Genomic DNA, 15,623 nt, shown 5'->3' with positions numbered 1-15,623 from the left:
CACTTCGAGGTACCAATTTTTCTGTCATTTAGCTTATGCTGCATAAGAAACTGCTACTCATTTTGGTGGTTTCAAACACAACGATTTATTATTTCTCACTTTCCTGTTGATTGGCTGAACAGTCTTCTGTTGGGCTCTCCTCGGCTTCTTCATTTTCAGTCTTTTGGTGAGTTAGCTGGTGGCTGTGCTCAGCCTCGAGTACTGCTCAGCTGGGCATCATCTTCCTGCAGGCTATCCCAGGCTTCGTCATATAGTGGAATTAAGGTACCCAATAGCAAGCCTTTTTGCACAAGTGCTTTTCAAACCTCTGCTTGCATCATATTTGCTAATATCTCAATACTCAAAGCAAATCTCAGTCTTATAGCCACCCTCAAACTCAAGGAGTTGAGAAATAGTCTGTACCTCTTGATCAGAGAAGCTGCAAAGATTGTGTAATAAGAATATTTTTATTTTTATTTTATTTTTATTTTGAGACAGGGTCATGCTGTCATCCAGGCTGGATTGCAGTGGTGTGATCTCAGCTCATTGCAACCTCTGTGTCCCAGGTTCAAGTGATCTTCCAGCCTTAGCCTCCTGAGTAGCTGGGACTGCAGGTGTGCACCACCACACCCAGCTAATTTTTGTGTTTTTGTAGAGCTGGATTTTGCCCTGTTACCCAGGCTGGTCTTGAACCCCTGAGCGCAAGCGATCCACACACCTTGGCCTCCCAAGCTAGGATTACAGGTATGAGCCCCTGTGCCTGGCCAGAAAATTTTTTTTTGCAACCTTTCACAAAGAGTATGTACAAATTCAAGGGGAAAGAATGGGGCCACCTAGGAGGTTAGATCAAGAATGTGGAATGAGAACAGATGCTCACCACATCATGGAAATAATCTTGGTTGATGTTTTCATGGTTCAGATACTATCTGGTACTACAATACTAAAATTAGGCCAGGCACAGTGGCACACATCTGTAATTACAGCACTTTGGGAGGTTGAGGCGGAGGGGGATCACTTGTGCTCAGGAGTTGGAGACCAGCCTGGGCAACAGACAAAACCCCATCTCTACAAAAAATATATAAATTAGCCCTTAGTCCCAGCTACTCGGATTTGCAGTTTCCGAGTGGATCACTTGAAGCCAAGAGTTTGAGGCCAGCCTGGCCAATGTAATGAAACCCTGTCTCTACTAACAATGCCAAACATTAGCTGAGCATGGTGACATACACCTATAGTTTCAGCTACTCAGGAGGCTTAGGCATTGCTAAACATAGGAGGCAGAGGCTGCAGTGAGCCATGATTGTGCCACTGTACTCCAGCCTGGACAACAGAGTGAGACCCTGTGTCAAACAATAATAATAATGATAATACAGTAAAATTAGTAGTTATCATTTGTTGAAGTCTCAATATGTGCTACTCTCATGAAAATGCTTTATACATGTTAGAATTGTATTGCTATAAATGGAAATGGCAATTACATAAGAGTTTTTTCCACTTTGCTAATAACATTTTTTTTTCCTCTGCCTCAGCCTCCTGAGTAGTTGGGACTACAGGCATATGCCACCACACCCAGCTAATTTTTATATTTTTAGTAGAGATGGGGTTTCACCATTTGGCCAGGCTGATCTTGAACTCCTGAACTTAGATGATCCACTCACTTCGGCCTCCCAAAGTGCTGGGATTACAGGCATGAGCCACCGCATCCGGCCTTAATAACACTCTTTTAATCATTATTTGTGTGTTAATATAACGAGCCTCTCTTTCCTCATCTTTATAGTGAAGGCACTGTGCAAGTTCATCATTAGTCTTTTTCTGCTCTCACCTCCTTTGATTTTACTTAACATGGTTGTTGGGTTGATTAAGGGAGGAACACAATAAGTAGCTGCTGGCTGACCCGCCTGACTTCCACCCCCGTGGAGAAATAAGAAAGGAAAAGCAGGCAGAGGCCAGAGGGTCTCATTAGTGACGATAAAGACAAGGTTGGAAGATGTGGCTTCCATCTGGGGGACTGTGCTTTCTGATCTTGAAGCCAGCATTAGCTGGATTTACCCTCCCTGGCCAGAGCTGATTTCACCCACCCCACCCAAGGGTACTGCAGAGACAATACAGTTTCTCTGGTAAACCCACTTTCAGGAAAAAGAAAGAAGCAGCCAGGCTACTGCAGACAGGTTCTTCTTTTAGATTCACTAATTAGATAAGCAACTCCATGCCCCTTTGCAGGAGTAGGTGGAGAGGGATGCCAGAGAAGGGAAGAAACAGAGCAGAGAATATTGCTCCTTAACAACACTAGCGCCTCCCAACCTAGCACCTCTCCACGCTAGCACCTCGCACCCTAACTCCCCCAATAGCTTCAATGCAGGATTGAGTGGAAAGGGCATGAACTCAGGACCTGGACAGATGTGAGTTTAAATCCCAGCCTTCTCTCTTACTCACTGGGTGAACTTAACTTTTCTGAGACCCAGATAGTAGTAAATTGAAAATGATGTTACCCTCCTCCCAAAGTTATTGTGAGGATTGTGGTGGATTTTATATCAGTTCTCCAGCACAATGACTGGTTTGGGGTGCACACAGTCTGTCACTGAGATTCATTTTTCTTTCCTTGCTTTACGGAGCGTGCTGATTCTAGAGGGCTGCAGACCCACGCAGAAGCTTACTATTACTGAATGTTTGCTTCTCAAATTTCTTTGCTTGCCACAATCTGCAAAGGGAGTGAGACAACTGTCAGTGGTAAGTGGAGACAACTGAGGAAGGGTTTGTTATTTTAACTCCCAGGAAAGAGAAACATTTTAAATCAAATAAAACTGTATCACTACATGATTCAAAGATGTTAATAATGGCCATTTGAGTCATCAATAAATTGTGTCCAATACCCTCTTTTTTAAAAAAGCAAGGAAGTGTGTCCATACATTTTAGAAGAGGGTTTCCAACAAAGATAAGTAGATGCCTTTGACATTTGAAGGGAGAAACTTCAGTTACAGTAAAGGTTACTTACATGGAAAACCCTCATGAATTGATGATGTTGGATAACTCAGATATTTCTGTACCTTGTGTAAAAGATATCAGCCATATATAAGAATATTTTTTCTGGAAGAATTTAACAGGAGTAACCAGGCAATGAGACTAGAATAAGTGGCTCAAAGGACACTGTTTACGAGAAAGGGGAATAGATAAAGGAATGCAAAAATTCTGTGAACTTTAACTGGTGTTATAAGTTGGAAAAGAAAAGTTCATTGATGATTCTGGAAACTCCATGGATGTCTCCCTTTAAAAGGTACTTCATGGAATAGTTACAAAATATAAAGGAATTACTTAAAGGCATATACATTTTCCAGCTGGACTCAAAATCTATTCCCCATCATTTTTTAAACATAGATCGTCAGCGTATTTTCCAGGCAAAATTTTGCTTCACATTCTAGGGCCAAAGGGAAATCAGATGTAAGATTACAACAACTGTTTTGGTTTGTAAATACTAATAGAGATACAAGTGGAAAAACTTGCATAGATGACTTGAGCCTTGAGCCTTGACCCTTGAGTGCCCCTGTCTTTATCCCTTAGAAAGCTCATCTACTGGCTGGGCGCAGTGGCTCACACCTGTAATCCCTAGCACTTTGGGAGGCTGAGGCAGGCGGATCACAAGATCAGGAGTTTAAGAACAGCCTGGCCAATATAGTGAAACCCCAACTCTACTAAAAATATTTTAAAAATTAGCCGGGCATGGTGGCGCACACCTCTAATCCCAACTACTGAGGAGGCTGCAGTGAGTCAAGATACATCGTTGCACTCCAGCCTGGGTGACAGAGGGAGACACTGTCTCGAAAGAAAGAAAGAAAGGAAGGAAAGGAGGGAGGGAGGGAGGGAGGAAGGAGGGGAGGGAGGAAGGGAAAGAAAGCTCATCCACTGTCCTTTCCTGTTGTGGCTTCTATGCACCCGACTGTAAACTTTGTGTCTCCAAGTATCTGTGCTCCGTTATTTCACAGCGTTAAAAATTTTATGGATTTTTGGAAAGTTGTGGTGACTTACTCCCTGTTTTTAGGGCTGTAACCACTGAAGTGTTGCAATGTTGGGGAAACTCTGATATGAAGAAACTTGTGTGGGAAAGAAAGTAGTGATTCTAATGGTGACAATATTTCCATGTGTTAATCCAGATCTAAGAATTAGATGCTAATAATTGTTCCTAATAGAAAAGCTCAATTAGGGAATACGTTTTCTATTAGACTAACAATTTTAAAAGAAACTTGTGGGGAGTTTAGGAAAAAGAAGCTAGTGTAGCTTTGTGGATTACAGATGGACCCTCAAGTCACACTTTTGGGATTTCTATCTCAACTCCATAACTGTGTGACTTTAGGCAAACTGCTTAAACTCATTAGGTCTCAAACCTGTAGACTAGGGATGATGATGATACCTCATAAGGGATAAATGAGTTAATACCTGCACATTGCTGGTACTGCATTTGGCATTTTACAAATACTTAATAAATGTTTACTGTAGAGCAGAATGTATGAAACCTACACAGGAGTGGCTGCTTTGATTTCCCATGCATTTCTACAGAAAGCATCTGAAAGCATATTGCTAAAAGTGAAATCCCAACTGCCCACTGGCTGTTTATCAACTGTGCATATCAAACTGCCTTTTTCTGTTCACACACTGGCAGAAAATTCTGATTGAGGAAACTGAAAAGTGAATTATGTCAGAGGGCATCGAATGAGTAGAGTGATTGAAAAGTAGAGACTGTCTCCTCCAGAAATGCTTTGAATATCTCCTACCTGCTTTCTGCTTTAGAGCAAAGACAAAGCAAGAGACATTTAAAAGTGATTTCTTCTAGCCTCAGACTTTTATCGTTATTAAACCATTTCAATTAATACTCTTCAACCTTTCAAATTTTGCTTTGAATGAGCCCTAAGACAATATTAAACGTGTTCTTGCCCAATGCACTTTAAGGTACAATACAAGGTTTTTTTGTTTGTTTGTTTGTTTGTTTTTAATTAACTTTGGAGCAGCAAGAAAACTAGAATTATTCATTAGGAACTTTTTAGTTTTAACCTGTAATGTTTAGATATTCAAAGAATAGTGTTTCCCTCTGTATCAGTCTGTTTTCATGCTGCTGATTAAGACATACCCGAGACTGGGCAATTTACAAAAGAGAGAGGTTTAATGGACTTACAGTTCCACATGGCTGGGGAGACCTCACAATCATGGTGAGGCAATGGTGAGGCATGGTGAATGCAAGAAGAGCAAGTCACATCATATGTGGATGGTGGCAGACAGAGTGAAAAAGACACAAAAGCGGAATCCCCTAATAAAACCATCAGATCTCATGATACTTATTCACTACCACCAGAACAGTATGGGGGAAACCACCCCCATGATTCAATTATCTCCCACTGGGTCCCTCCCACAACAGGTGGGAATGGTGGGAATTATGGGAGTACAATTCAAGATGAGATTTGAGTGGGGACATAGAGTCAAACCATATCACCCTCTTAGATGTGTCATTTTAAATATCAAGAAACAGAGCACCAGTTTTACTCATTTGAGTGAAATTATTGTTTGTGAACCTGTTGGGGAAAGTCTGTTTGTTGTTCTTTAAGGGCTGTGTTACTATGGGGTATGCTAGATAGGAACTGCTAAATTACAATGACACTGTACCTGTAGAATTTCCAGGTGCCTCTGGTGGTGGGGATTTGTGAGCAGGAGAGACTGGATGAGGTGTTTGAGAAAGGTGTACACAGGGCAACCCCATGGGGCTGTGCAGGTTGTGATCTCACCATGGATGAGAGAGCCTGGCAATCCAACCATGCTCAGCTCACCAGGCCATATGCCCTGGGGCAGGGATGCATCCACCCACAGAAAGGGGCCCTTTCCTAGTTTTCACAAAGATACTATATAAGCCCTACACAAAGCCTCATTAAGGCACCCTATAGACCAATAGTGGACCTTCTGATTTGTAATAGTCACTTTAATCATACTTTTACAATTGGTATAAAATTAGGACATATGAGATATGTCATAGAATCTGAAAATCAGAACTTGGGTACCGCGGGGAAGTCCTGTATGGAGTGTATATCTTGGGGACAGGATCTGTTTTGCTTCTGAAATAGCTGAATTCCATTTGCAGACTCTCTCTCTTTCTTTCTCTTTCTGTTTCTCTCTCTCTCTGTCTCTGTGTGTGTGTGTGTGTGTGTGTGTGTGTGTGTGTGTGAGTGTGTGCGTGTTTCTGTATCTATAAGCTGATCCCCATAATAAGCTTCACAAGGTTTGCTATGTGCCTTGAGCTGGTCTATATTGCGTATTCCCATATCTGAAAATTTCTCACTACTTGTAAAACCACTTTAACATCTTGCTGTGAAACGGGAAAAGGTTTGTTTCCTGGTTTTGGCAAAATTTGCTGAATGCATATGTTAGTCTTTTGGGACTGCCTAATAAAGCTTCTCCTTTATGATCGGAGAGACACTATATATTTCATTTATAAATGGTTCCCTTAGAGGCATGTTGGGAACAATGACTTTCACAGTTGTTCTTTGTAGCGTCCAGTGTCTTAGTTATTGATGTGTGATATGGTGTGGCTGTGTCCCCACCAAATCTCAACTTGAATCGTATCTCCCAGAATTCCCATGTGTTGTGGGAGGGACCCAGGGAAAGGTAACTGAATCATGGGGGTTGGTCTTCCCTGTGCTATTCTCGTGATAGTGAATAAGTCATGAGATCTGATGGGTTTATCAGGGGTTTCTGCTTTTGCTCCTTCCTCATTTTCTCTTGCCACCACCATGTCAGAAGTGCCTTTCACCTCCCACCATGACTCTGGGGCCTCCCCAGCCATGTGGAGTTTAATAAGTCCAATTAAACCTCTTTTCTTCCCAGTCTTGGGTATGTCTTTATCAGCAGTGCGAAAACAGACTAATACAATGTGGTTGTCATCTCCACTCTTTGGTCTTCTGAGGTAGGCGGAAACCTGCTTTCTGAATTGTTCCTTCCTGACATGACCGAAAATTTTAAGATTCTATGTGCCAAATATAGTAGGCTCTTCAAAGCGGGATCTAGGTCTCAATGGCTAGAACATTTAACTAATAGAATATCACCATCCTTCCTTGTTCCCTGTGAATCCTATCAGAGAATTTATTCATGTACTTGAGGGTGCCTCATCATAGTAAGCTCAGTTTTCTATTTTATTCATACTCTCCTTTAGTCAATGCCTGCAACAATTATAATTTTCTATCATAAAATGAAGGGATCAGAATAAACTATTTCAAACGTTCTTGATTCATTTTCCTTTTGAGCTTCAGAGATTGTTTTTATGGGAGTGAGTTTTCAGCTGACTTTCTTATTTAGCCTCTATACCAGGGAGCCAGAAGGCAGTGCTTATGAAAGCTACCATCTTTCCAGTGGGGGAGAGAGGCCAGTAGCTGCCCCTTTTCCTTCCCTATCAGTTTTTTGCTCATCGAGACTGCACCCAAGCTAGGAATTATTTAAGTTCTCCAGAATTGCATGATAATTATGAATAGAAAGCTGACATGGGTCAGGTGCAGTGGCTTATGCCTGTAATACCAGAACTTTGGGAGGCTGAGGCAGGTGGATCACCTGAGATCAAGAGTTTGAGACCAGCTTGGCCAGCATGGTGAAACCCCGTCTCTATTAAAAGTACAAAACTTAGCTGGGCATGGTAGTTCATGCCTGTAATTAAAGCTACACGGGAGGCTAAAGCAGAAGAATCACTTGAACCTGGGAGGTGGTGGAGGTTGCAGTGAGCCAAGATTGTACCACTGCACTCCAGCCTGGGCAACAGAGCAAGATCACCTCAAAAAAAAAAAAAGCTGACATGATAGGTAGGTATCTATGGAATGGGCCACAAATTTGGGTATGCATTACAATCAGCTGGAGATCATCCTAGGCCTACCAATCAGAAACTCTAGGTGCCCAGGAATCTGTAATCTTTGAAGCTCTCCAGATGATTCTGTCACCTCCTGCAGACTGAGGACCACTGAGCTGCCATCATCTCTTTGTTCCTTTGTTTTCTCTTACACAAAACTTTATTGCTCAATGAAAAAAGGCTTCAGCAATTCCCCCTTCCTTCCTTATTGGATCTAGTTTTCAGTACAGATTATATGCATGCCTGAAAAGAAAATTAGAAAGCAGAAGCAGATTTTTGGTAGTTGGTTATCAATTTTCTTTTGAATCTTTTACTTCCATGCAAATCGAAGCAGGGCTTATTTTTTAGCAACTTGATTAATGCAATTTACCAAAGTTTATTGCACTATCCTTTATTATAATATGACAGGAAGGTCGGTGGAATTGTCTTGTTTTTCTTTCTCATTTACCATAGTTCTCTTTCTAGGAATTCATAGTACAGAATCAAGCTATGGGATATATAGGTTATTTTGATGCTCTATTTGTGCCCACTTCTATATTTTTGTAAAACTTCAGCAATGTATACACTTTTAACCTTTTTGGAGACATTCTTAGGAATAGCAGTCTCTTCATTGACTTTCTGTTGTACTTTTCCTAATGTTTGCTCCCTGGTGACCAGAAGACCTTCTATGTCAGTGCAGGCAACTCATCTGAGGCTGGCTGAGCCAAGAAAGGTGGGCAGGAAGTCAAGGTGAAGGCCTCCTTCTCTCCTTCTTGACCACACCTCAATAGAGAATCTTTACATCTCCCATACCCTTTCTTTTTCTCTTATTAGCACATTATGGACTTGCGCCTTCACATGAGCTTGGGCCCTTACCTGATTTATAATTTGTTATCTATGAATTTATGGTTGTTCAATCTTGAGAAGGAATGACTGTCCCTGGACATCTTCCAAAACCATTTTCTATATGGTTGAATTGTACTCGACTCTTCATATTGTGATGAGATGATTTCCCCTAATAGCTTTTTAATGGCTCTAGGAGAGCAATACAGAGCACAGGACCTGTCTAGGATGAGCAGGATACCTACAAATGATCCCTAGTGCCCCAGAGCATGGCACAGTCCCTTATCTCTACCCATTTCCTTTCATTGAAGTGCCTTGTAAGGCTTGGCCAAGATGTAAGGAAGGAAGGCATCTATCACCTATTCTTGCCTTGTTCATCAGAATGCATCCATTCCATCTCATCCACTTGTTGCAAGGTAGACTATATTGGGTACTAACTTAAGCAGACGGGTACAGCTCAACTCTATGCAAACTAGCTAATGTGCTTTCCCCAAGTAGCATAAAATGTTAACTTGATCGCAATGCATAGACTTTTAAAAGTTGCTAAGGAGTTAGTCCTTTAAACAAATCGTGTTTATTGTTTTATGGGGGTTTTAAAATTATGAAATCTGTATGGACATTATAAAAATTTTGGAAAATACAGAAAAGCAAAAGGAAGCAATTTAAACCATGTATAATTCCATAACTAAAAGAAAACTATAATTAGCATTTTGATGTGTATTTTTCAAGTCTCTGTTTCAGAATGCTGCACATTCTCTTTCTCCATAACTACTTTTTCTGCCTAACAGAGTATAAATGCTTTTCATGCCATTAGATAGCCTTCTAAACTCTGTGACTTATGTAGAAGCCAGGACCTCATTATTGTGCATTCAACTTCTTTCTGAATTTCTGTAAAAACAAGGTGGTGATTAAAATATTTAGAGCAATGAGTTTCACACACTTTTGCAGTATATCTTTAGAATAAATGCACATATGTCAAAGCAAATGCACACTTGAAAAGCTTTTGATACATATTACTAAACTCTTCCAGAAAGATTCTATCAATTACCAATTTTTAAAAATAATTAATAGACTTTATTTGCAAAATCATTAAGTTGCAAAAACAAAGACACCACAGGAGTTTTACATTAGACTATTTTTTTAATCTAGAAGAAAATTTAATTTAATTTCTTAGTTCAGCAGAACCTGAGAGAGGTCTCAGGACCCTGAGCGATAATATTGATTGTATTATTTTATTTTATTTCATGTTTTTAAGTTCCGGGGTACACGTGCAAGATGTGCAGGTTTGTTACATAGGTAAATATGTACCATGGTGGTTTGCTGCACAGATCATCCCATCACCTAGATATTAAGCCCAGCAAGCATCAGCTCTTTTCCCTAATGATCTCCCCTCCCCCACCCTTCCCCGACAGGCCACACTATGCGTTATTCCCCTCCCTGTGTCCAGGTGTTCTCATTGTTCAGCTACCATTTATAAGTGAAAACATGCAGTGTTTGGTTTTCTGTTCATGCATGAGATTGCTGAAGATAATGGCTTCCAGCTTCATCCATGTCCCTGCAAAGAACATGATCTCATTCCTCTTTATGGCTGTATAGTACAGTCTAACATTGATGGGCATTTGGGTTGGTTCTGTGTCTCTGCTATTGTGAGTAGGGCTGCAGTGAACATTCACATGCATGTGTCTTTATAATAGAATGATTTATATTCCTTTGGGTATATACCCAGTAATGGGATTGCTGGCTCAAATGGTATTTCTGGTTCTAAATCTTTGAGGAATTGCCACACTGTCTTCCACAATGGTTGAACTAATTTACATCCCCACCAATAGTGTAAAAGCATTCCTATTTCTCCACAGCCTCCACCAGCATCTGTTGTTTCTTGATATTTTAATAGTCACCATTCTGACTGGCATGAGATGGAATTACCAGTATGTTTTAAGAGTTCCCAGAATGCTTACCCATTTGAAAATTATTGTTTTAAAAAACTCCTGCTAACTTTGTGGGCAAAAAAATTCTCAGCAGTTTAATTTGCATTTCCTTGTTTAATACATAAGTCTTTTATGACTATATTTTTATACTTTTGCTAAGGATTATTTCGTGTAGTGGTTAAGTGGTGCTGTTCTAAAGCCTGAGTGTTCACTTACTGGTGACCTTGAGTAAATTCCTTGATCTCCCTATGCTCACACCAACTCTGATAATGGCAGTACCTACTCATAGAATCTGTGTGAAGACTAAAGAGGGTATCACATGAAAGATGCCTAGAAAATATCAGGCATATATAACATACGTTTATGTTCTCTGTCATTTATATCTTCTCTGAATTGCCCTTTCACTGTCTTGGGGTAAGTAGATTTTTTGGTAGCTTAGAAATATATATATTAAGTATCTTAACCCATTGTCTGTCATATATTATAATTTCTCCCCAGTTGGTGGTTTGTCTTTCAGTTTTGTTCAAAGTGAGGAAACAGCTGAATATCAAGAAATTCAGACCAAGTGAAGGCATAGTTTTGGTCCTGGATCTTTATTCTGCCTGTCAACCATACTGCTAGGAGAATCATCTTCCCCATCATTGAGAACGTCTGGTATTGATTATAGCCACCAGATATCAGAAATGGTGGCACTTTAAGCAGCTTATATTGTTATATTAAAAATCACCATCATAGAATAAAACTTCTGCTTAATTTATGTAAATGATGATCACGGTAGATGAAAGGCCATGGTTAATATTTCACCATTTTCCATTTATCACCAAATCCAACTTGTCAGCATTCCATTAGTGGTGATATAAAATGAATTACTTCAACTTGAAAGAAGCTTTTAATTTGAGACCAAGAACCCTGATAGACTGTGTAACCATTAAGTGTTACTACTTTTCCCCTCTTTGCTGCAACTTGTGTAGTAGAAAAGGAACCTTTCTCATCATGAAGTCTCATGTATGAACTCAAGATGTTCCCTATATTAGCATATATACATGCTACTAAAAATGGAAGTTTTTTACTTCACTGAAAAACAATATGGACATGGAGACTATTACTTTGCCTTATTAAGCAGAGGAATTACCAGAACCATCCTTGTAAAAACATGAACATTCTGCCTGAGCTGCCAATTTGTTTCAAAAAGCTATTAAAAGTGGACAAACATTGCTGCTACATGATGAATGAATGGGAGTGTGTTATATTATTGCTACTAAGCCACATATGATTGGAATTTTCCATATAAAAGCATTTTAAAGAGCAGTGTTATTTACGATGCTAATCATTAGGGAATGATATTGAAAAGAGGAGTAAGGAAACCTCAACTTCTAAATTTTACACTTAGATTTCTGTATTTTGTTGTTGTCATTTTACCTTAAGCATGTTTTACTTTTATAACATCTTTAAGAGAAAAAAAAAATAAATCATGATTTGCATGGTAACTATTTTAAGAGTTGTTGGTACGTACAGGAGGGGATGCTTACCAGTGCTGAAATAGACACAAAATAGGCAACATTTAGACGTTGGCCCCAAGGCCTTGTAGACTGTCCTCAATTAAAAATGCTTAAGTTTGCAAGTCTTTCTTCTTTTTTCTTTTTTTCCTGTGTCTGTTTTGATTTGCGATGACTGAAAACATAAAGCAAGAAAAGAGATGGTTTCCCAATGCAATCTAAAATTTTAAATTGTTGATTGAGTTCTGGACGGCTATGACACTGAACTGCAGGTGCCTATGGGCCTTAAAATGCAACTGTTTCATGTTGTTCAGTCATCTTATTTATTTCCTTGTAAGCAAAATGTCAGAACATTTAGCTCCTTTAGTGCACTTATTTCCCACACCTAGGAATAAAAAATTGGGACTGCTGAGTAAAATGTTTAAGTTTCAATCCCTTGAAGGCAAATACTTGACTCTCAATAGAGAAATTTAACTGAATTATCTCTACTTGCAGGCAAAATGAAAGACCGGCTAGCAGAACTTCTGGACTTGTCCAAGCAATATGACCAGCAGTTCCTAGACGGGGACGATGAATTTGACTCGCCCCACGAGGACATCGTGTTCGAGACGGACCACATCCTGGAGTCCCTGTACCGAGACATCCAGGACATCCAGGATGAAAACCAGTTGCTGGTGGCCGATGTGAAGCGGCTGGGAAAGCAGAACGCCCGCTTCCTCACGTCCATGCGGCGCCTCAGCAGCATCAAGCGCGACACCAACTCCATCGCCAAGGCCATCAAGGTCCGGGGCGAGGTCATCCACTGCAAGCTGCGCGCCATGAAGGAGCTGAGCGAGGCGGCCGAGGCCCAGCACGGCCCGCACTCAGCGGTGGCGCGCATCTCCCTGGCGCAGTACAACGCGCTCACCCTCACCTTCCAGCGCGCCATGCACGACTACAACCAGGCCGAGATGAAGCAGCGCGACAACTGCAAGATCCGCATCCAGCGCCAGCTGGAGATCATGGGGAAGGACGTCTCGGGCGACCAGATCGAGGACATGTTCGAGCAGAGCAAGTGGGATATGTTCTCCGAGAACCTGCTGGCCGATGTAAAAGGCGCGCGGGCCGCCCTCAACGAGATCGAGAGCCGCCACCGCGAGCTGCTGCGCCTGGAGAGCCGCATCCGCGACGTGCACGAGCTCTTCTTGCAGATGGCAGTGCTGGTGGAGAAGCAGGCCGACACCCTGAATGTCATCGAGCTCAACGTACAAAAGACGGTCGACTACACCGGCCAGGCCAAGGCGCAGGTGCGGAAGGCCGTGCAGTACAAGAAGAAGAACCCCTGCCGGACCCTCTGCTGCTTCTGCTGTCCCTGCCTCAAGTAGCAGGCCGGCCCGGGCCGCCACCGCCCATCCCAGACCATGGAGCACGCTGGGAAGGACGCACCAAAGCCGACATCTCTGCCCTGCAGGGAGTTGCCCCAACTCTTTCCGGAACTCAGTCTTTAGAGAAGAAACGCGAGGTTCAAGAATTGCAAACAAGCCCGTGCTTGGAAAGATGGTTAGTTGATACCGTCCGATGGTTCTTCAGTAAAGGTAGATTCCTACAAAGTTGTGCAATGCCATTATATGTCACCTTGCACTCTTAGTCTCTAGACAGAAGCCAAGAAAGGAACTGACCTTGTATCTAACTGTAGGGTGAATGTCTGAGGCCTGCCTCCTAATAAAGACTCAAAGAAGGAATCAATTGTTCATCTATCTGCTAATAGAATGAACTCATGATGGAAACTTCAGTTCATTTACTTTGTCCTGAAAATTCCCTGGTTCTGTTCCATTCTGAGCGAAATTGGCCTTGGGAAAAACCACGTTCTTCCTTTCCAATTCTTCATCCTGTCTATGCTATGCGATTCCTCCCCAAATATAGATCTTATTTCTGCTCATTTCCCCTACTTATTAAAATCACACCAAACACTTACTATTTTCTTATCTCTTTCACTTTTTAAGTATCTTTCACCAGGTTATATTTTGGGATTATTTTCCAAATATTTTAAGCACTGAATCGAACAAGCACTCAAATTGTAGTATTAGTCATGTTTTATGTATTTTCACTGATAAAATTATTTAACATTTTCTTTTACTTGATTACATATGCACATATATTTGTAAATGTAAAATACTAATATTCACTAATGTATGTACATAATGATCAATTGGTTTAAGTTCTTTTGTGTACGTATGGTATATACATTTCAAGAAGAACACTTTTTGGCTGTTGGTGTTGGTTTGCTTGTTTTGAGTTTGTTTCACGCCAGTTTGCGCCTTCATAGTCCAGTTTGGTCAAAACTTCATGTTAAACAGCTCTGCATTGGTTATGGCGGTAGACATATGACGGTAGAAAATGTATACAGAGCTAGAGACAACTAACATTCTTGGAAATACTGCTTTTGTTTTACTGTGGACCATTCCTTTCATGCATTGAAATGGAGAAATTTAAAGTAAAAGAATTCTGTTTTTCAAGCAAGCTTAATAAACATTACATTATACATATATTTTTATACATCTGTCTTGATCATTTAGTTTACTTTCTCAATTATTGTTAAAGTTTTCTTTTCTTTTTTTTTTTTTTTTTTTGAGACGGCGTCTCACTGTGTTGCCTCTGGAGTGCACTGGCAGGACCTCGGCTCACTGCAACCTCTGCCTCCCAGGCTCAAGCGGTTCTCCTGACTCAGCCTCCGGAGTAGCTGGGACTACGGGCACATGCCACCATGCCTGGCTAATTTTTTTGTGTTTTTAGTGGAGACGGTGTTTCACCATGTTAGCCAGGATGGTTTTGATCTCCTGACCTCGTGATCCACCCGCATCGGCCTCCCAAAGTGCTGGGATTACAGGCGTGAGCCACAGTTCCTGACCTATTTTTTTTCGCTTTTGAGACAGAGTCTCCCTTTGTCACCCAGGCTGAAGTGCAGTGGCATAATCATGGCTTACTGCAGCCTTAACTTCCCAGGCTCAAGTGATACTCCCACCTCAGCCTGCAAATAGCTGAGACTACAGATATATGCCACCATGCCTGGCTAATTTTTGTATTTTCTGTAGACACAGGGTTTGCTATGTTGTCCAGGCTGGTCTCAAACTTGTGAGCTTGAGCAACCCGCCCACGTTGGCCTCCCAAAGTGCTGAGACTACAGACCTGAGCCACTGCTCCTGGCCAAATTTTTTTCTTCTAGCTACTTGAGGCTGCCACATCTGGATGGAACTGAGTGGAGGGGGAAAAGAATGAAAAACTCAAAAGAGTTCCCATGAGGGTGTCTTGCTTTCTCTCCTGAGTTACAATACTTTAGCAAAATCATCAGGCTTTAGAGATATGGTGTAGTCTACTAACTTTTTAATGCCCTTGCCCACATTTACCATGTTTCCTGGCCTTCCTCTGTGTCAACTCTTAGCTCTTCCTAATCATTATTTAATACACGAGTGAGTTTAGTAGTGATCATATTTCTCAGGTCCTTCAGAAGGTGGAATTTTAAAAGAAGTAGAAGGAAGAGTATATGAATTCTTTGGAGCT

The 15,623-nt window shown here is 41.2% G+C and overlaps 1 protein-coding gene across 5 annotated transcripts in view; it reads left to right on the top strand.

The window, feature by feature from the left end:
- STX11 (syntaxin 11) overlaps nucleotides 1–14,611 on the top strand; it is a 52,277-nt gene extending 37,666 nt beyond the window's left edge. For all 5 annotated transcript variants that reach the window (XM_017870777.1, XM_017870784.1, XM_017870795.1 and 2 more), the window contains one exon: nucleotides 12,582–14,611. In XM_017870777.1, the coding sequence (XP_017726266.1) occupies nucleotides 12,582–13,450 (869 nt within the window). In that variant the 3' untranslated portion in view covers nucleotides 13,451–14,611. The remainder of the gene's footprint in view (nucleotides 1–12,581) is intronic.
- Nucleotides 14,612–15,623: the final 1,012 nt, after the last annotated feature.

This window comes from Rhinopithecus bieti, unplaced genomic scaffold, assembly GCF_001698545.2.
Source record: "Rhinopithecus bieti isolate Rb0 unplaced genomic scaffold, ASM169854v2 scaffold_1063, whole genome shotgun sequence".
NCBI classification, from domain to species: domain Eukaryota; kingdom Metazoa; phylum Chordata; class Mammalia; order Primates; family Cercopithecidae; genus Rhinopithecus; species Rhinopithecus bieti.
This window is presented reverse-complemented; position numbering and strand designations above follow the sequence as displayed.